This window comes from Bos indicus, chromosome 26, assembly GCF_029378745.1.
Source record: "Bos indicus isolate NIAB-ARS_2022 breed Sahiwal x Tharparkar chromosome 26, NIAB-ARS_B.indTharparkar_mat_pri_1.0, whole genome shotgun sequence".
Classification (NCBI taxonomy): Eukaryota; Metazoa; Chordata; class Mammalia; order Artiodactyla; family Bovidae; genus Bos; species Bos indicus.
In genome coordinates, this window is record NC_091785.1 from 24,773,835 (window position 1) to 24,796,210 (window position 22,376).

A 22,376-nucleotide genomic window follows, 5' to 3' on the forward strand; every position below is an offset into this window, starting at 1 on the left:
TTGGTAAGGCCCTGAGAATAGTATCTGACACTTAGTAAACACTATATGACTGTTTATGAATAAATAAACCACTGCATGCTGGTAAGGATGGGAGTAGGGGACACCCTGGAATGTGGTGTAGGGCAGCAGTTCTGGTGTGCCATCTAGCAGTACTGGTGAAGTCAAGTACCCAGGGCTTCCACCAGGCTACTAGGCACCTTTGTGCCATTGGAAAATACTGTCCACCACAGTATGAATTTGAAGAGGGTATACCCTCTGGATAATCACAGCCTATAGGTTCATGGCTTGACTAAGGAACAAAACTTTGGTGGGAAGGAAAGGACATGTCTTCCTCCAGCAGAGCACATGACATGGGCAAGAGGGTGGGGTCTGTTTTTCAGCCCCCATTGGCTGGCTGGCTGGATGCGTCTGTGCAGGACAAGTTGAATATGGTGGCCTCGTGCATCCCCTTTGGTTTGAACAATTTCACTCCTAGGCATATATTTCAGAGGAGTTTGTTCATAGGTCCATAAAAGACCACTGACAAGGACCATAGCTGCACTGTTTATGATATTGGAGAGGTGGAGCCAGCCTTGGTATCCAGCACTGGGGGGCTGAACATAAAAGGTAAGGATGTCCAACACAGAAAGCAGTGCCACAGTGAGAAGCAATGACCTGGGATTACAACACCTACAAAACAGGGACAGAACCTTAAAAAGATTGCTGAGTGAAAACTAGGAAACAGGATGATCCTTAAAGTCCAATACCACTGTTACAATGAAAAACATGCACTAATGAAAATGCTATACATTTTTTCAAAAATATATACCCAGGCACGTGCGTGCGGGCTGTCGCTTCAGTTGTGTCCCAACTCTTTGTGACCCTATGGACTGTAGCCCGCTGGGCTCCTCTGTCCATGGGATTCTCCAGGCAAAAATACTGGAGTGGGTTGCCATGGTCTTACCCAGGGGATCTTTCCCACCCAAGGATCCAACCAGCATCTCCTAGGTCTCCTGAATTGCAGGTGGGAGCCACCGGGGAAGCCCATACAGCCAAGCACAGTAGCATGAATTCCTATGGAGGCTAAAGTTGAGGTGTGGGGAAAATGAAAAAAAAAAAAAAAAAAAAGGAAACAAGAGAGAGGTCTTTAATTAAAGAGTTTAATTACTCCAACCCTGCACCTGAAGTCTAAAGGAGTGGAGGAGGAGGGGCAGGGAGGAAGAGAGAAATCAGATACCAGGCAGATTTTCAGGACGTGGCTCCACGTATTTTTTCAGGATGCTTCGACCTTTGCACCCTATTTTCCTCACCACAAGTGACTACAGCCTTTGGGGGCAGGGTCTGTGTTTCCTCTACCTTAGTTCTCTTCCCCCCACCCCCTCCACCTTATGTCTTGCACACAGTAGCTGCTTCTCAAGGGCTGGAATTGACGCGAACCGAGAATATTTCCTGCTCCCGCGACCGAGTCACTTTGTGACAGAAGGCAGAGGGAGACTGCCGGGCTTTCCTTCATTCAAACCCTCTGATCCACATCTTCTAAGCGTCAGTCCTTGGTTCTCCATTGCCGGCTCCCGGGTCTAATCCCGGGTTTCAACCCGAGTCTTCTTGGTCTTGGGTGTTGCTCACTTCTGCACACCCCGGGACTCCTCCCAGCCGCTCAGAGACACCGCGGCTCATCGCCCTGGTCCCGCCCCATATAGGATGCACACGCGACTCTGAGGAGCACAGCCCGGGTGCCCGCCTCGGAGGCTCCACCCCTTTCGAACCTTCGCTAGCGCCCGCAGAGGGCTAGGCGGTTGCCAGGAGACCGGGGGACGCGCGGAGCGCCGGGTTTCGGCCCCCCTTCCCAGCCTGCGGCCCAGTTTCCACGGTCTCCGCAGCTGCCTCTGAGGCCACCCGCAGAGCGCCCCAGGATGGCCGAGGTCAGAAGTCAGCGCCCCCTTCTCTGTCGCCTCTCCTTCGACCCCTCCCCGTCGTCTCTTTTCTGCTATCCCGTGTCACATCCACCGATTCCGAATACTCCCTCAGTCAGCATCCTATCCCCTCCCACAACCTCACTCCCTACCGCCCCCCTCCCCGGGTTCCCGTTGGCGCTGGGTCCATTATTTCTTGCCCCTCCTTCCATTGGGTGGACACCTCCCCCCGCCCCCCACCCCTGACCCTGTTAAACTCACATGGTGCAAAGTGCGGTAGGACTTTCATAAGGTGCCCCCCTCACACATGACAGGCCCCCACTTCTAGATTTTGAGTCGAAAGGTGAAACCACAGGAGAGATACACAGAAATATTGATGTCTTGCTGAATGGGGAAACCTGGAAGAAGGCTTCATATATATCCAGTGTCACCCTTATTTACTGACCACGTCGCACCACGATTCCCTATCAGCTGATCACCCATTACTCATTTCAGCCCATCACTAACTGCCCTGTTGCTGTCACTGACCACTGTGTTAATATCTTATGCCCTCCTTTCACTCCCCGACTTTGTGACACACTCCAACTTCAGCCTCACTGATGAGAGGTTATTTCTGCAACTCTCTAGTGACCCCTCGCCTGTCCATTGTTGTTCAGCAGCTAAGTCGTGTGGGCCTCTTTATGACCCTGTGGACTGCAGCACACCCAGCTCCCCTGTCCATCGGCCTGTCCCTTAGCACCCTCATTTATAACCTGGACAACCTCAGATCCCTGTCCTTACTTGCCAGTCCCAGTCCTCATTCATTATGGCCCTAATTCAAATCCTTCATCACTCCATCAGAGACCTCCCCAATCTCTCTCATCACATGATCAGTCCCAGCCAGGATCAGTTACATAGTTTGTGGGGTTCAAGGAAAAATGAAAATGCAGAGTCTCATGTTAAAAAAAATTAACAGGTTTGAGCAGAACAGTAAACCAAGGGTGGACATCTTAGCAAGGAGGCTCCTGCATCTGAATAGTTCACACACCCACGAAGCCAGGCCTGGTCCCAGCGTCTCTCACTACCGTCATACCCCTGTTCTAATTCCTTCTTTGGTCTCTTTTACACCTTGCACATCCCCTCATCATTGCATCTCCTCCACACCTAGTCTGCCCTTGCAAATTCCATCTTCCTGCGGTCAACAACTCTCTCTCCTTATACAATCCCTCTTATACTCCATCTGCTTCCCTCTCTAGTCTCCATCACTCTCATCTGCTTCCCTCTCTAGTCTCCATCACTCTCATCCACCCTGCCAAATGTCTTTCTTTTTTAAAAAATTTACTTTTAATTGGAGGATAATTGCTTTACAGTGTTGTGTTGGTTTCTGTTGTACAACAATGTGAATCAATCATCAATCATCAATCAATACATGTATCCCCTCCGTCTAGAGCCTCCCCCCTCCCACCCCTATCACACCCCTATAGGTTGTCACAGAGCACTGGGCTGAGCTCCCTGTGTTAACAGCAACTTCCCACTAGCTATCTATTTTACACATCGTAGTGTATTCGTGGCATTGATACTCTCTCAATTTATCCCACCCTCTCCTTTTCCCCTGCTATGTTTACAAGTCCATTCTCTACATCTGTGTCTCTATTCTTGCCCTGCAAATAGGTTCATCAGTACCGTTTTTCTAGATTCCACGTTTATGCGTTAATATACCATACTTGTTTTTCTCTTTCTGACTTACTTTACTCTGTGTAACAGGCTCTATGTTCATCTGCCTCAGTTCAACTGACTCAAATTTGCTCCTTTTTGTGGTTGAGTAATATTCCATTGTATGTGTGTACCACAGCTTCTTTATTCATCTGTCGATGGACATATAGATTGCTTCCATGTCCTAGCTATTGTAAATAGTGCTGCAGTGAACATAGGGGAACATGGATCTTTTTGAGTTATAGTTTTCCAGGGTATATGCCCAGTCATGGGATTACTGGGTCATATGGTAGTTATATTCCTAGTTTTTTAAGGAATTTCTATACTGTTCTCCACATTAGCTCTATCAGTTTACATTGCTACTAACCGTGCGAGAGGGTTCCCTTTTCTCCACATCCTCTCCAGCGTTTGTTGTTTGTAGATTTTTTGATGATGGCCCCTCTGACTGGTGTGAGGTAATACCTCACTGTAGTTTAGATTTGCATTTCTCTGAAAATGAGTAATGTTGAGCGTTTCTTCATGTGTTTTTTGTCCATCCAAGGCCAAATTTCTTACCTTCAGTACCCACACTCATTCATACCTCTTTCTTCCCATTTCCTCCTCCTGTTCCTTCTAGTTCTTTAATTTTTCCTTTATTTTTTCCTTTATTTCCTTTTCTCCCCCCACTAGTCCTCTTGGTTTATTTCATTATTCTTCATTTTCCCTATGTAAGCCCCAGATATCAATACTATAAACTAATTGTTTCCTGTCTCTCTTCCCTTTCATAATCTGCTGTCATTTTTTCATCTATTTTTATTTTCATTTGACCTCAGTCAAATTTTCCTCACGTTTGCTTTCATACCCTGGAGAAGGAAATGGTAACCCACTCCAGTACCCTGGCCTGGAGAATCCCACGGACAGAGGAGCCTGGTAGGCTATAGTCCACAGGGTCGCAAAGAGTCGGACACGACAGAGCAACTTCACTTTTTGCTTTCATAAGTCTTCATTTCCATGCAGCCTCATTTTTCACTGCAGCTTGCTTTTTCTTTTCCCTTTTCCCCTACTCTCAGCTAATAGTACACACCCAAATCAGTGTTGTATGAAGGAGCATCACAGCGCCTTTCTGATCAGTTCATGTTGAAATCCTGCTTCTGAAGTAGATACTATTATATGCTATAACAGTGTAGATACCAACTGGTTATTGGTCACAGCTAAAAGATTGTTTTTGCTTTGCTTTGAATTGCAATATATTTTAAAATGAAAATACAAACAAATTTCTTTTGTTCATAAAAGTTTCTTTACAGCTTTTTTTCTTTGATATTTTTCCATGCCTGTGCTAGGTGCCAGGTGCACAGGGAGAACCTTTCTTGTGAACAACTCTTTAGGCTAGTGATCAAGTGTTGATGTTAATACCATTTCAGTTCAGTTCAGTTCAGTTGCTCAGTCCTGTCCGACTCTGTGACCCCATGGACTGCAGCTCGCCAGGCTTCCCCTATCCATCACCAACTCCCGGAGCTTGCTCAGACTCATGTCTATCGAGTTGGTGATGCCATCCAACCATCTCATCCTCTGTCATCCCCTTCTTCTCCTGCCTTCAATCTTTCCCAGCATCAGGGTCTTTTCCAATGAGTCAGTTCTTCATATCAGGTGGCCAAAGTACTGGAGTTTCAGCTTCAACATCAGTCCTTCCAATGAATATTTAAGATTGATTTCCTTTAGGACTGACTGGTTTGATCTCCTTGCAGTCCAAGGGACTCTCAAGAGTCTTCTCCAACACCACAGTTCAAAAGCATCAATTCTTTGGTGCTCAGCTTTCTTTATTGTCCAACTCTCACATCTATACATGACTACTGGAAAAACTATAGCTTTGACTAGATGGACCATTATTTTGTTGGCAAAATAATATCTCTATTTTTAATATGCTGTCTAGGTTGGTCATAGCTTTTCTTCCAAGGAGCAAGCGTCTTTTAATTTCATGGCTGCAGTCACCATCTGCAGTGATTTTTGGAACTCAAAACAATAAAGTCTGTCACTGTTTCCATTGTTTTTCCATCTATTTGCTATGAAGTGATGGGACCAGATGCCATGATCTTTGTCTTTTGAATGTTGAGTTTTAAGCCAGCTATTTCACTCTCCTCTTTAACCTTCATCAAGAGGCTCTTTAGTTCATTTTCACTTTCTGCCATAAGGGTGGTGTGTCATCTGCATATCTGAGGTTATTGATATTTCTCCCGGCAATCTTGATTCCAGCTTGTGCTTCATCCAGTCCAGCATTTTGCATGATGTACTCTGCATATAAGTTAAATAAGCAGGGTGACAATATACAGCCTTGACGTATTCCTTTCCCAATTTGGAACCAATCTGTTGTTCCATGACCGGTAAATACCATTTACAGGGAGGGAACCAAGAACTTTGCTGGGATAAATGTTTGTTGTGTGTTCATGTTAACATCAACAAGTGGAAAGCATTGAGCAGCAGCAGCATTCCTTGGAGAAGGAAATGGCAACTCACTCCGGTATTCTTGCCTAGAGAATCCTGTGGACAGAGGAGCCTGGTGGGCTGCTGTCCATAGGGTTGCACAGAGTCAGACACGACTGAAGTGATTTAGCATGCATGCATGCATTGGAGAAAGAAATGGCAGCTCACTCCGGTATTCTTGCCTAGAGAATCCCAGGGATGGAGGAGCCTGGTGGGCTGCTGTCTGTGGGGTCGCACAGAGTCGGAAATGACTGAAGCGACTTAGCGGCAGCAGCAGCAGCATTCCTTAATACAAGTTTTTCTGCTTTGTGGAATTGCTGTATTGTGATCTTTGCAATAATCTGCTTTTTAGTCAGGAAGAAAACCTCTGTTGAGTTTAATGTTAGTATTAATACTAACGTTATACAAAGCGTTCTATAAACATGCTTGTGACTCCATATCTGGTTTAAGATATAGACTCTGTTTTGCTTGCATATCATATTTAGAAGTGTGATCAACAGTACAGGTGTTTTTGAAGACCAGTAGCATGTCGACTTTCTCTATGTTGGAAAAGACGGGTTTGTCGAGGCAGAAGGTAAACTAGACAACTTACCCAAAGTCTGCAGGGTGAATCTGAATTTTACTTTATTATTGGGATTAGAGATTGTTTCAGTTAATTTCTCTGACTAGCAATAGAGGTGTTTCTTAAAAAAATTATTGGAATATAGTTGATTTACAATGTTGTGTTACTTCTGGGTGTGCAGCAGAGTGAATCAGGTATACATACACATGTAACCACTGTTTTTAAGATTCTTTTCCCATGTAGGTCATCACATTGTGTATTGAGTACAGTTCCCTGTGCTGTACAATAGAGGTTATTAGTTATCTATTTTATATGTGGTAGTATGTATATGTCAATCCTAATCTCCCGATTTATCCCTCCCCTGCATCTTTTCCCCCAATAACCATAAGTTTGTTTTCAACATCTGTGATTCTATTTTGGTTTTATAAATAGGTTCATTTGTACCTTTTTTTTTAGATTCCACATATAAGAGATAACATATGATATTTGTCTTTCTCTGTCTGACTTACTTCACTCAGTACAACAGTCTCTAGGTACATCCATGTTGCTGCAAATGGCATTATTTCATTCCTTTTTATGGCTAAGTAATATGAGTCATATTCCATTGTATATATGTACCACATCTTTTTAGAATTTTTAGTATTGGAGTTTAATTGCTTTGCAGTGTTAGTTTCTGCTGTACAACAAAGTGAAATAGCTGTATGTATGTACACATATATCCCCTCCCTCTTGAGTCTCCCTTCCCCCATCCCTTGTACCACATCTTCTTCATCCATTTCTCTGTTGATGGACAGGTTGCTTCCATGTCCTGGCTATTGTTAACACAATGAACATTGGGATGCATGTATCTATTTGAATGAATTATGGTTTTCTCCAGATATATGCCCAGGAGTAGGATTGCTGGGTCATATGGTAGCTCTATTTGTAGTTTTTTTAAGAAGCCCCCATGCTGTTCTCCATAGTGACTGTAGCAATTTACATTCCCATCAACAGTGTTAGCAATAGTTTCGATTTTAAAGCCTGTTTTAGTGGAGATATCAAAGCATAATGTTACAAACATAAATAAGACCTTTCAAAACTTATCAGTTCTTTGCTCAAAAGGTTAAGTGGTTACCTGTGGCTTCCAGAATAATTTGCTCTATATTCCTCAGAATGCTATTCAAGGTGTCCAGTCTGTTCCTAACTCCCTGTCTAGTCTCTGTCCCTCTCCACATCATACTTCTTTAGCTAATTTGAACTTCTTAACCAATTTCAAATCACGGACACCTGCTTGGCCCTGAGTCTTTGATCAAGTTTTGCCATGGGCCAGGAATGCCCTTTCTCTTCACCTCTACCTGTGAAAACTCCAATCTCCCTTTTATGCCTGCTCAAATGCCACTTCCTTTATGAAATTGGCTTTAATTCTTGCTGCTGGAAGTAATTCCATCTTCCTATAGGTCCTCATAGAATTTTGAATCTATTTTATGGCAGGTATCAAACTCCATGCTTCTATTTTCTGCATACATACTGCATCAGCTCTTAATGTACACATTTCCTATGGGAAGGCTGTTTATTCCTTACTTTGGTATCTCCTCCAGCCTCTTCATTCCAACTTATATACCGAAGATATTCAATCAATATTTCCTGAATAAATATATTAACCATGCTCATTCTTTATTATTATTATTATGCTGTTTGTAGGGCTTCCCTGGTGGCTCAGAGGTTAAAGCGTCTGCCTCCAATGTGGGAGACCCTGGTTCGATCCCTGGGTCAGGAAGATCCCCTGGAGAAGGAAATGGTAACCCACTCCAGTACTCTTGCCTGGAGAATCCCACGGATGGAGAAGCCTGGTAGGCTACAGTCCACGGGGTCGCAAAGAGTCGGACACGACTGAGCGACTTCACTTTCACTTCACTGTCTCGCCCTTTGTAGTAAGAAATAGGTGTATTCGTTGGCTAGGGCATCTGTAACATAGTACCACAAACTGGATAGCTTACAGCAGAAATTTATTATTTCACGGTTCTGGAGACTAAGAAGTCTGAAATCAAGATGTCTGCAGAGCCATGCTCCCTCTGAGACTAATGAATAAAATACTTCCTTGCCTTTTCCTAGCTTTTGGTGGTAGCCAGCCATCCTGAGTTTTCCTTGGCGTGCAGTTGTATCAGTCTAATCTCTGCCTCCACCTGTCACATGGGTTCTTGTGTGTGTGTGTATCTGTGTCCAAATGCCTCCCCACCTTTTTTACTGAGATATGATTGACATGTAGCATTGTATTAGTTTTAGGTGTATAGCATAATGATTTGATATATGTGTGTGTGTGCTAAGTCGCTTCAGTCGTGTCTGACTCTTTTTGATCCCATGGACTGTAGCCCACCAGGCTCTTCTCTCCATGGGATTTTCCAGGAAACAATACTAGAGTGAGTTGCCATGCCCTCCTCCAAGGGAACTTCCCAGTCCAGAGATCGAACCTGTGTCTCCCGCAGCTCCTGCGTTACTGGTGGATTCTTTACCACTGAGCTACCAGGGAAGTCCAAGAATACTGGAGTGGGTTGTTATTCCCTTCTCCAGGGAATCTTCCTGACCCAGGTATTGAATCTGGGTCTCCCACATTGTAGACAGATTCTTTACCATCTGTGCCACCAGAGAAGCCCCCTTGATTTATGTATACAGTTTGAAGTCATTATCACAATAAGTTTAGTTAACATCTATTACCCCACATAATTATAAAAATCCCTCCCTTATTATAAGGACACTAGTCATATGGTATTAGGACCCACCCTACTCCAGTATGACTTCAACTTAATTGTATATGCAATGATTCTATTTCCAAATAAAGTCACATTCACAGTTACTGGGGGTTAGAACTTCATCAAACCTTTCTCTGCTGCTGCTGCTAAGTCGCCTCACTCATGTCCTTTCTCTAGGGTACACAATTCTGCCCACAAGACTAGGGAAATATGAATTCTTATATAACTAAATCCTGGTTCTCATCTAAGTCAGACTTGCTTAAATTACATCTATATGCTTTTATTTTAAATAATTTGCTGCCCAGCTAATCATGGAAAGCAAATGTGGAGAAAGCCCATGACCATTGCCCACGGGGCATTTCAAAATTCTTGTGGAGATGAACTAGGCTAATTTTTAAAGGGGTAAAAATGATGGAATATTTTAAAATAGAATACTGTACATTCTGGACAGATTTCATTGTAAGTGTGATTTCATGGTATCTATGTTATGTCTGACCTCAGCATGCTGTGGCTTCCCTCTGCAGTCCTGGGGATGGTAAGAAGCAGGCTTGGAATAATCATAACAGCTCTCAAAATTTATTGAGTAACTCTGTTTGCCAGGCACTTGGCTAAGTGTTTAACGTGAATTATCCCATCTAATCTAATCCTTAGCTGTATGTGGGAGGAAATATTAGGAAATATTATCCTTATGCTTATGTATACATATATGCAGAATGCTTATGCTCATTCAGTCGTGTCCGACTCTTTGCCTGCCAGGCTCCTCCATCCATGGGATTCTCCAGGCAAGAATACTGGAGTGGGTTTCCATGTCCTCCACCAGGGTATCTTCCCAACCCAGGAAACAAACCAGCGTCTCCTGAGTCTCCTGCGTTGGCAGGTGGATTCTTTACCACTGAGCCATCAGAGAAGCCCACATACATGCAGATCTTCATATAAATCGCCTGCTTATCAGTAGCTTTTATTTTGCTTGTACGAAGGTCTTATTCACGGATAGTAACAGTCATTCCTGAATAGTGATGAGGTAAATATTGCAATCTTCATTCTCATCTTTGACTTTTTGAACAGGAAAAGACTGAAAAGCTAGTGCTGGAGGAAACTGCATATGAAGAAATCGAAAGGGATTTTCAGGAGGTTCTCAATGAACTTTCAGGGGACAGAAGTTTGGAGAAATTTAGGGTTGAATATGAGAAGCTTCATGCTGTCATGAAAAAGTCTTATGACAATGAAAAGCGTCTGATGGCCAAGTGCAGAGAGCTGAATGCGGAGATCGTGGTTAATTCCGCGAAGGTCGCCACTGCCCTGAAGCTCTCTCAGGATGATCAGACCACCATCGCATCCCTGAAGAAGGTCAGTCATCTTCTAGAAAAGGAACCATGGCGAGCTGCCATAAATGCATCCCATCTTTAAAACATCATCCTTTCATTATATTGGCAGCTCTGGACTCTAGTAAAAGAGTTATTAAGTAAAAATTTACATGATTTATGTATTCATTAAGCCTAGGGAATAATGGAAATTTTGAAAATTTTATGAAATTTTATGAAAAATAATGAAAATTTTCATTTTCAAAGAAAATAATTTGCTTGAGTGAATTTCACTATGTAGAAAATAATGTAGAACCTTACTGACTTGGTTCTAGGAAATACTGGGTTAGCAAAAACATTTGGCCATAAGTAGGAGATCAGTCCTGGGTGTTCTTTGGAAGGATTGATGCTAAAGCTGAAACTCCAATACTTTGGCCACTTCATGCGAAGAGTTGACTCATTGGAAAAGACTCTGATGCTGGGAGGGATTGGGGGCAGGAGGAGAAGGGGATGACAGAGGATGAGATGGCTGGGTGGCATCACTGACTCGATGGACATGAGTTTGGGTGAACTCCGGGAGTTGGTGATGGACAGGAAGGCCTGGCGTGCTGAAGTTCATGGGGTCGCAAAAAGTCGGACACGACTGAGCGACTGAACTGAACTGAACTGAAGTGCAATATTAGGAATCTCAGAATCTCTTGTTTGAAGAAAGATAAGTATTTAAATACCTTATGGTGATAGCTTATTAAAGATATTTTCATATCCCTATTTTTTCCAATAGTTTGGGAGAGATTACCTTGAGAATTTCCAGATGGTAGTTTTTATCGTCTTTTCTCTTATCACCCTTTTGCTTCTGCAATGATTGCCCCAGTTTCTCATAATGGGAGAATAGGGATTCAGTCTGGAGGAGTGGTTATTGAGGAAGTATGGCTTTATTTTACACTTTATTTTTTCATCCTCAAGTATGTTACATTGTTTTGAAGGTGAAACACAAACGTTCCTTGTGGACTGTAGGGTGATAAGAGGTTAAGATATTTTATAATCGAAACCCTAGAGCTGAAAAATAATCACAAAATGTTTAGATAATTCCCTTGATATCATACAGTTAAACATACCCCAATTTTTTCAGTGTCTTTCTCTCTCTATTGTTATTTTCTTCTAATCTTTGCAGGAGTACCAATATAAGAAGGCTTTAAATCATTTTATGATGAGAACTCCCTCCCACTTTTTATTGTAAATTAAAAAACTGAAAATTAAAGTCATGAATTGACTAAAATATAATTGGTGAAATTGCTTCAGACAAGAACCTCATATAATCATATTTTCATTTAAATATCTTTCTTTTGTTTTGCTGAAAATAGTACATATGGTTGCTACAGAAAAAAATATCCCATGAACTGACATTTTGTTTTGAATCACTAAATTATGTGCTGCAGTTACCCAAGAATCATCTCTTTCTAATGTAATGAGATGAATTTATTTAATTAAATACTTTCTTCCACTCATTTTATTCCTTGTCACATAAAAGTACAATATTTTCACCTTAAACATATAGATTCTTATTTGTGTAAAGGGGCTCACATTCCACTTGATGAAATTTTGCAAGAAAATTAAGTCGGAGGGCAAAACTCAAGTCTGTTGCAACATTTACTGTCCTTCATCCATGTACTCTAAAGCCTGTGATTCTCTTTTAAGTATTTCTGTTACTGTTCCCCATTGCATTCAGAATAGTATTGCTTTTCCCCTATAAGCATTCGATGAGAAGGTTAAGCTTGGGTTTCTGGAAATGGGAATTATCAAGGCTATTGTGTACAATTAGGTGACAGTCAAGGCCTCGTTTCCATGGATGGCTCTAAAGTTCACATTGCCATCCAGGAGCTCACTTAGGGCCTGAGGGCAAAACATATTTTTAATATGAAATTATGAAGAGCTTCACATTTAGGGCTTGGGTCCAAGACCATTCCTTTTTTTCTTTTTTTCCTATAAAATATGTGGACTTGGAAAGCACATAAACTTTCATTTTAGATTTTGTGAACATATCTTAACATCTTTATTAGAAATAATCCCACTAATTCTAGCAACTCTTGCAGTATGTGAACCCTGTAACTACATTCACCTACACAAGAAGAAATACCCTTTGCCAGTTTCCATCTTTAAAACAGCTCTTCAGTATTGACTAACTCATGCCAAACAATGCAGTAAGTCAATATACATTTAATACATAGTGTATAAGGTATAATCTTCTCTCCCTATAAATAACTTCTATATTGTATTTGTTTTATTATTCTATTTATTCAATTTATGTTGCATATGGAACCTAGTTTGGTTTTTCTCACTGATATCCCATGGCTCATCTAGGAAATTGAAAAGGCCTGGAAGATGGTGGATTCAGCCTATGATAAAGAGCAGAAGGCAAAGGAGACGATTCTTGCCCTGAAGGAGGAAATAGTGAACCTAACCAAACTAGTCGAGCAAGGGTCTGGACTGTCTATGGACCAAGATAGCAAGTAGGTCATTTTACTTGTGGAGGCCTCCTTCTTCAACAGACAGCCTGGGGCTTGCTGGTTCTTTGTGAATGTAAGACACTCCCTTGTTGGGTTCCCAGAGATAGTTGCTTGTCTATTACTGTTTTTTTTTTTCTTTTTAATACTCCCTTTTTCCACACCCAAGAACTTCATTTTTTTTTTCTTTTTTAAATAAAGGTATTCTTTTTTTAAAAACATTTATTTATTTATTTGTCTGCTCTGGGTCTTAGTTGCAACATGTGAACTCTTTAGCTGTGGCATGTGGGAACTGGTTTGCTGACCAGGGGTCAGACCTGGACTCCCTGCATTGGGAGTGCAGAGTCTTAGCCACTGGACCACCAGGGAAGTCCCCTCAGGACTAATTTGTGGTTACATCAAACTTCTGGCTCTATAAAGTCAGTGATACAGTTTGAAAATGAGTAAAGATTTTAAGTTTATTTCTATGAAACTTGTATGGAATGGAAATGGCTGACTTTCTACTCAGATTCCCAGTGCCTCCCAAACGTCCTTGGACCCATGATTAGCCGTACCACCATCCTTCCTACTTCCTCAGGTTCTAGGCCAGAAAATAGTTTGCTCTTCACACCTGTTACCCCTCCATCCCTTAAAGTTTTGTCTTGTTGACTCAGTCTTCTAAGCATCACTTCATTCTTCCCCTCCTCCCCATCACCACTGGGTGCCCCATTCTCTGCAGGATTTGGCAGCAGACTCCTAACTGTTCTCTCTGCCTTCAAGGAGACATCTCCCCTCTTTACCATCTTCCATACTAGCCTTATGCTCCTCAAACATGTACTACTGCATGCTTCCATTGCCAACACGTTGCACCCTTGACAACTACCCATTTCCAAAGGATAAAGACCAAAGTCTTGAACATACAAAGCCCTTTGTAGATCTGCCCCAGTCAGCCTTGCTAGACTCACATCCAGCAGCATCATGCTTGCCCACATCTCTATGCGTTTGGCCATACTGTTCTCAATGCCACGGATCTCTTTTCTTCCCTTCTCCACACAGTAAACAACTATTCATCCTTCAAGACCCATCTTAAACACCATCTTAACTTTATCACCATCAGCTTCTCTATTCCAGCCTCGTCCCTAGCCCCAGACCTAATGACCAGGCAGAGGAGTCATTGTGTTCCCTGGTTTCCATAGGACCCAATAGGTCATGCTTGTGTGCTCAGCTGTGTCTGACTCTTTGTGACTCCATGGATTGTAGCCTGTCAGGCTCCTCTGTCCATGGCTTTATCCTGGGAAGAATACTAGAGTGGGCTGCCATTTCCTCCTCCAGGGGATCTTCCGGATCCAGAAATCAAACCCATGTCTCCTGTGGCTCCTGCATTGGCAGGCAGATTCTTTACCACCTGAGCCAGGTGGGAACCCTGTCATAGGACCCAATGTTTCCCTCAAAGATGGCACTTATCATGTTGTACTTAAATGATTTGCACTTCTCTGCCCATTAAGCTATAAACTCCTTGAAGGGAGAAAGCTATCTTGACCTTTCCTCTATGAACCTAGCACTCTGCAGGGCATGCAAAACCTTAATGAACCAGGAATGAGCATGCACTTCCTTAGGCATCCTTGGCAATGTTTACCTGCTGTTTAGGTTTCCTGTGCTTTCGAGATACATTTATCCAATGTTGATAGATAGTTCTAAACGCAGGAGGGAATAGGAAAAATAAACAGAAGATGTGGTGTTCATAATGACTCCGTTTTCTTGTTAAAGAAGTCACATACAATCAGAGTAGCTATTGAAGAGCAACATGAGGGAGCTGATTTCGTTAGGAGGAGTTTTAACGAAAATTAGAACATGATGAGTAGGAGAGCTGATGAAGGAACCCGGCTTGCATTTTATCTTCCACAGTGTACTTAGATGTAGCGGTCTATCTTTGCAGTAACCTTAGAATTTCAGGTCGTCTTTTTGGAGAAGAGTTTGCGATTTTGAGGGTTCCTTATTAAACAATCATATCAAAGGATGGTCAGTACATATTACCCAATCACTGTGCTTCCAATAGTCATTTGATGACTGTCAGCTACAAGCATCTTAAATGCAAGTTCTCTGGTTCCTTAGCCCTAAAGTAGCTGCCTTGCTAAGTCACTTCGTCGTGTCCAACTCTGTGCAACCCCATAGACGGCAGCCCAACAGGCTCCTCTTCTGGGATTCTCCAGGCAAGAACACTGGAGTGGGTTGCCATTTCCTTCTCCAGTGCATGAAAGTGAAAAGTGAAAGTGAAGTCACTCAGTCGAGTCCGACCCTCAGCGGCCCCATGGACTGCAGCCTACCAGGCTCCTCCATCCATGGGATTTTCCAGGCAAGAGTACTGGAGTGGGGTACCATTGCCTTCTCCGAGTAGCTGCCTTGTTCTAGATGAATTCTGTGGTAGTGGTCTTATCAGACAGTTTTTCTGCTTTCAAAATGCTAATTCTGAAGAACAGCATGCCAAACCATATGCAATTGTTTTTGAAATGCTGAGGTAACTGGTTTACAATTTATATCAATAAACATTACTGCATACCCTCTTAAAAGGCTTCCCAGGTGGTGAAGAACCTGCCTGCCAGTGCAGGAGACATAAGAGACGCTGGTTCAGTCTCTAAGTCGGGAAGATCCCCTGGAGGAGGGCGTGGCAGCCCACTCCAGTATTCTTACCTGGAGAATCCCATGGACAGAGGAGCCTGGCGGGCTGCAGTCCATAGCGTTGCACAGTCAGACACAACTCAAGTGACCTAGCAGGCATGCGTGCACCCTCCCAAAACTGGCATCACTAATCATTTTCCAAATTTTGTTCTTGGGAACATTTTATGTGGTATGTCCCTTTGGGAGAGTGAATGAATGAATGAATAAAAAACTGACAATGTGTATTGTTTGCTTAGGCTTTTGCTTCATTTTAGACTTTATAGCTGTGGTTATAGCTCTCCAGTGAATATATTAAGCAAATAATTTCCTAAATTGACATCTCCTTAGGGTTAATTACAAGAGCTAACAGTAGCTCTTGTTAACTACAGTTTTATCGTAACAAATTCAAATACAACAGGAATATGGGAAGTCAGAGGTAAAAATCAGCCTGTCAACTCTTCCACTTTAAACTTCATTCCTCAGAGATAACTGGTTATCAGTTTGGTGCCTAATCTTGATATAAAAATGCCTATAGCACACACACATGGACTGTAATTGCTTAAAAACAAGAAAAGGGATCATATTATGCGTATTATTACTGGAACGTCTTCTTTTTCCAGTTAACAACTCACAAATAGCTCCCGTGTCAGAGATAAAGGTCTCTCTTTCACACTTGAATAGTGTTGATCCTTGTCCGAAAGTGTTTCCTCTGAAAATGAGTTCAGAGGATGATAAACAGGATCTCTGAGCAGATGGCTGTGGCTGCTAAGTCTGACTCTCATGTTCTTCTTTCGTAGTATCCGGGATTTGCTGAAGTTCAAAGAAGAAGTGACAAAGGAGCGAGACCAGCTGTTATCAGAAGTGGTGAAATTGCGAGAGTGCTTAGCTCAGACCATTGAACAGCAGCAAGAAATGGAGCGGTCCAGGGAAGAGGCAGAGCAGGCCATCATCCAGGTCTGCTCTGAACACGGAGAGAAAGATGGAGAAACATCACCTTCCAGAAGGAGCTTTTGTCCTTCTCCAGTCTCCCTTCCCGTCTTGTTCCTCTCTCTGATTTACCCCCCTGTTCCCCAGATGAAGCATCCATGGTTCTGCTTGTTTCTCTGGTTTTTGCAAGAGCGGTTTTACTTGAGTCATTCTTCTCAATAGCCTTTGCCTGAGAAGTCGCCAAGACAGGGCACTGCTTACGTTTCTGGCCCAAGAAGGAGTCCCCTGTGACAGCCAGGATGCCCTGCCTCTGGGGATGGTGGAAGCAGTTCCCCTGGGCTTTCTCCTTTGTGAGGAAGCCATCTATGAATCCTTCCATACACTTTGCTATAAAGCCAGGGGTCAAATAGATAGTACACAAATGCAAGCTTCAGGAGAATAACAGGAGACTCCTTCGAGCCTGAGATAAAAGAATGACTTTTCACAGAACTTGGCCATCATGATAAAACTATACGGTACTGTGTTTAGCAATATCCAGGACTCATGGAAAACACATTTGCATATTTAGGGTAGCTGGCTACATTTTACTTTGTTTCTATCGATGGAGAGTTGGATGAATTCTTTCCATGTTTGACCTCCCTAGAACTCTGGGCTTCCATATTTAACTGGACTTCATACCTTTCTTTGTAGATTTGTTCGCACCATCAGGGTATACATTTGGTGCCGAGGTTCTGAAAAACAATACAGAATATTCTTGAAAAGTTTGAACAGTGGGGTTCAAAGATGACTCTCCTACAGGAGAAATACTACTAAAATATCACTGCCCTGAAAATATCCGAGAGAGGGAGAAGCTCAGCTTGTTGACACTCATCCTAGAGAGGGGCTCATCTCTTCCCCGCCTGTCCTTTCTATGCCCGTAGTTCCAACAAGAAATCCAGCAACGTCAGAATGAAGCTTCACGGGAGACCCGGAAGAAAGAAAAACTAGAGAAGGAGCTCAGGCAGATTCAGATGGACATGGACAGCAGGCAGACGGAAATCAGGGCGCTGCAGCAGTACGTGCAGAAGAGCAAGGAGGAGCTTCAGAGGCTGGAGCAGCAGCTGAAAGAGCAGAAGGTGGGCTGGGCAGGGCTGCGCCGTGGGGTCTGGCCAAAGGTGATTCTTGAATTTCCTCTGGAAAGCAGCAAATCCCTTCACTATGGATGTTGATGGATGTTGGTAACACAGCACGTAGCGCTGTGTTTGGTCTTCGAATGACTCTGATGGTAGAGATGTCCTCCCCTGTCCTATGCCCTCTCCTCCCCCCCCACCCCATACTCCAACAGGTTAATCTCTTTTTACCATTTTACTGATGTATAACGTAACACATAGAAAAGTGTATAAGTCACAGGTGTACAGCTTGATAAATTTTCTGCCCTTGAACACATCTTGGTCACCTGTATCCAGCCTGGGAGAAACAGCACTGCAAGAGCCTCCTCGTTTTGCGCCCCCTCCCAATCACCTCCTCCCACAAAGGTCAGCTCTCTTCCGAGTTCGGAGCAGACATTAGTGTTGCCTGCTTCTGTACTTTACGGAAAGGAAATCATACAGGAAGTACTCTTTTGGTGTCTAATGTCTTTCTCCTCATATTGTGTTTGTGAGATTCATTTATGTTATTGTCACAGTTACAGAACCACACTGTCTAATGTGGTAGCTAACCACATATGGCTATTTACATGTAAATTATTTAAAATCAAATCAAATAAAAAATTCGGTTCCTCAGTCGCACCATTTCAAGTGCTCACAGCCACATGGGACTAGTAGATAACGCAGAACAGAGAACATTTAGTTCATTGCAGAAAGTTCTACTGGACAGAGCATTCCAGCCTGTAAATATAACATGATTTATTTTTAACATGCTTATTTTTAAGTTTCAAGTCTGGAAAACCACACACAGTCTTTATGCGTTCTAAATATGATAGTTTTCTAATATTTCCTCTCTAGTAACAGTTTAAGGTAACATAAATACTAATCTGTCTTTTCTAATTTCTTAAAGAACCAATTCATGTAATTTAAAAAAGTCATTTCTTCAAAGTATGTCCTTTTCAGAAGTTTCCAAACTATTTTTCAAGCCATCCAGCATTTTTCTACTTAAAAAATTAGATATTAGAGCACATTCATTTGTCAGTTGCTTTATTAATTTTATGTAAAGCCAGAAATCAAGTAGATAATATATGATGTGCAATATACATGAGAAAAATATGAGGCTTTCTTTGAGCATGAAAACCTTTCTTTGAGAGGTTTTTGGTCATCATAAAACAATAGTCAGGACCCATGGAAAAGCTTATTTAGTCCTTATTGATGGGAAGTTGGATGGATTCTTTCTGTGTTTAACTTTTGCTTGAATGGAAGTTATTGGAATAAGTGTTTTCTAAACTATCTTCTCCCCCTTTCCCCCCCTTTAACCTTTTTGATATCCCTTCATCTCCCCAGTATTTTCCCAATAGAAATGACCTCCCAAAATATGTGTGTTTATAAATATGTATTTATGAAACCATATCTTCTTAGGATAGTCAAAGTAAGGAAGAGGAAAATCAAACTGACTCTGAAGTCAGGCAGTTATAAATCATTCCACTACTGTTCTACAGTTTTGACTTAAGTTGGATTAAGGAGAATTGTCTCTTGTGTTGGTGTTTAGTGAAAGGTTCTGTTCACGAAAGTATAGGCATGTTAATGCAGGATTTGCTTCTGAAGATGTAGCTTCTGAGCCCCATAGCCGATAAAGCCTGCTTGAATCTCTAGCTCATTTGCAATGATTATAGCGATTGTTGCATATGCGAAGCCTGCCAAATGGCAAACAGGCATTAAAATATTTATCCACCACCTGTGAACAAGGCTTCCCAAGGCTCCCAGAAAAAAAAGTTATGCTCTCTGTGTTATTCATTAGAAGGCATCATTTCCCTCAGCCATTTAACAGTCATCATATTTGAGTGCATTTGTGCTTTCACTGGGGAGCGAGAACCATTTCTGCAAAGATGAAAAAATGGGTGGTTGCCTTGCCTTGTCCCAGGAAGTCTGCCTGGCCTCCTGTGTGGGTATGCAGCCCCTGTAAAAGCATTAACCAGCTTGTTCTGCATCTTTCAGATACTCAACGAGAGAGCCGCAAAGGAGCTGGAGCAGTTTCAGATGAGAAATGCTAAACTTCAGCAAGAGAACGAACAGCACAGTTTGGTTTGTGAGCAGCTATCCCAAGAAAACCAGCAGAAGGCGTTGGAGCTCAAAGTAAACACGGAGTGACATATCTGTTCCTTTGGCACGCCCTTTTTCATTCCCTAGTAGTGTAAATGCAGGTTGATCCGTGCTGTTGGGAGCCCTTGGTTGCATAACCTGCATTAGCCTTGGTCCATCAGAGGCAGGTGCAAACCTACAGTGATTGCTTGATGCCCAGAAGCAGTTTAATATAATAGCGTCCATTCTCATAACATTGCAAAGCTGATTCTTGGTCATATGATTATGCAGATATTTTCCAAAGCGAGCTCAGATGTTCATCTCTGTAGTTCAGCCTTGCAAGTAACCAGCAGCCCAGAGCTAGAAACCATTTACACATGTGAGTGACAAAGAAGTCAGATTATATTTCACTGCTTGTATGGAAGGGGAGGGGTGGGGGATGGACTGGTACTGTTTGGTGTCTACTCTTAGGACTGCAGAATCATGATTTTCACTTCTGTCCAGTGTAAATTTCAAGAATGGTCTCCCTTCACTGAAGAGTGCTTGCAAATTAAGTTTGGATAACCGTTTTATACTTGGATACATATTGTCTGCCTACATGCTTAGCAGAGTGGCTTTATGTTTATCAGCAGTTCTGAAAAATCCATAAACCTTATTCTAGTATTGTTAGAATACTGGGCAATGACTAATCACAAAAATACATTGATTCGAGTAGTAAATCTTAACAGTTTTTGTGTCACAGCCCCTTTTGGGAATCTGATAAAAGCATGTGTGTGCATGCATACACACATACATACATACACACACTTACTAATATTTGTACATCTTATATATTATTTTGCATGCAGTCTTAGAAATTTTTCTGAAGTATCACTAGGAGGCCTAGATGAATAACTAGTGAATTAGAACATTTTTTTTTTAATTGAAAGGGATCTTAGATGAACTAATTTGGACCCCACAGGATCTGAGGCTGAGGAACATTTAAGCAGTCCAGAAAGGCTTGACTCACTGTTCTTTATGAGAATGCTCCACGTTAAAGCAGAAATGAAATGACTACTGAAGGCAAAATAATGTATTAGCCCCTAAGGTGAAATTAAAAATACTTAAGTCAATAATTCTCTCCTTTGGTAATGTGCATGAGGCACCTTGAAAAATGGAGTATTTTGTTATCAGATCCTAAACCTCTGGGATTCTGTTTCTAGCAGTGCTCTGAGCATAACATGCCCAGCTAAGTTCAGTCTCTTCATTATAAAAACTGAGGATAATTGCCACTCTTTATTTGCAGAAAATCAACTAGTTTCTAAGAATGGCAAATTTTTAAAAAAATTCATAAAACTTGAAGTCCAGAGACAAAAATCTGGTGCTTTACTTTGCTAGAATTGTCATTTTGATACCTTTTGATATCATGTACACTTGCTCATGAATGCCACCCTGTCCTGTCCATACGGACAGTCATAGACTAACGTACTCTGCAGAAGTAGCTATTTTTCTGGAATTATCTTGGTTTTTTATGATCCAACAGATGTTGACAATTTGATCTCTGGTTCCTCTGCCTTTTCTAAATCCAGCTTGTACATTTGGAAGTTCTCAATTCACATACTGTTGAAGCCTAGTTTGAAGGATTTTGAGCATTACTTTACTAGCATGTGAAATGAGTGCAATTGCGCAGTAGTTTGAGCATTCTTTGGCATTGCCTTTCCTTGGGATTGGAATGAAAACTGACCTTTTCCAGTCCTGTGGCCACTGCTGAGTTTTCCAAATTTGCTGGCATATTGAGTGTAGTACTTTCACAACATCATATTTTAGGATTTGAAATAGCTCAACTGGAATTCCATTGTCTCCACTAGCTTTGTTTGTAGTGACGCTTCCTAAGTCCCACTTGACTTCATTCTCTAGGCTGTCTGGTTCTAGGTGAGTGATCATACCATCGTGATTATCTGGGTTGTGAAGATGTTTTTTGTGTAGTTCTTCTGTGTATTCTTGCCACCTCTTCTTAATATCTTCTGCTTTTGTTAGGTCCATACCCTATGTGCTTTATTGTGTTCATCTTTGCATGAAATATTTCCTTGGTATCTCTAATTTTCTTGAAGAGATCTCTAGTCTTTCCCATTCTATCATTTTCCTCTATTTCTTTGAAATTGTTCACTTAAAAAGACTTTCTTATCCTCTTTACTGTTCTTTGGAATTCTGTATTCAGGGTGTATCTTTCCTTTTCTCCTTTGCCTTTCATTTCTCTTCTTTTCACAGCTATTTGTAAGGCCCCCTCAGACAACCATTTTGCCTTTTTGCATTTCTTTTTCTTGGGGATGGTGTTGATCTCCGCCTCCTGTGCTGTGTTACAAACCTCTGTCCACAGTTCTACAGGCACTCTGTCTATCAGGTCTAATTCCTTGAATCTATTTCTCACTTCCACTGTACAATCATAAGGGATTTGATTTAGATCATACCCGAATGGCCTAGTGGTTTTCCCTACTTTCT

General features: G+C 42.0%; 1 protein-coding gene across 1 annotated transcript in view; it reads left to right on the forward strand.

Annotated features, from left to right (window-relative positions):
- Positions 1 to 1,773: 1,773 nt before the first annotated feature.
- The window catches only part of CFAP58 (cilia and flagella associated protein 58), a 116,520-nt gene continuing 95,917 nt past the window's right edge, over positions 1,774 to 22,376 (forward strand). Inside the window, exons 1-6 of the mRNA XM_019953225.2 lie at positions 1,774 to 1,901; positions 10,395 to 10,676; positions 12,989 to 13,137; positions 16,563 to 16,719; positions 17,613 to 17,807; positions 19,815 to 19,952. Of these exons, the coding sequence (XP_019808784.2) occupies positions 1,893 to 1,901; positions 10,395 to 10,676; positions 12,989 to 13,137; positions 16,563 to 16,719; positions 17,613 to 17,807; positions 19,815 to 19,952 (930 nt within the window). The 5' untranslated portion in view covers positions 1,774 to 1,892. The remainder of the gene's footprint in view (positions 1,902 to 10,394; positions 10,677 to 12,988; positions 13,138 to 16,562; positions 16,720 to 17,612; positions 17,808 to 19,814; positions 19,953 to 22,376) is intronic.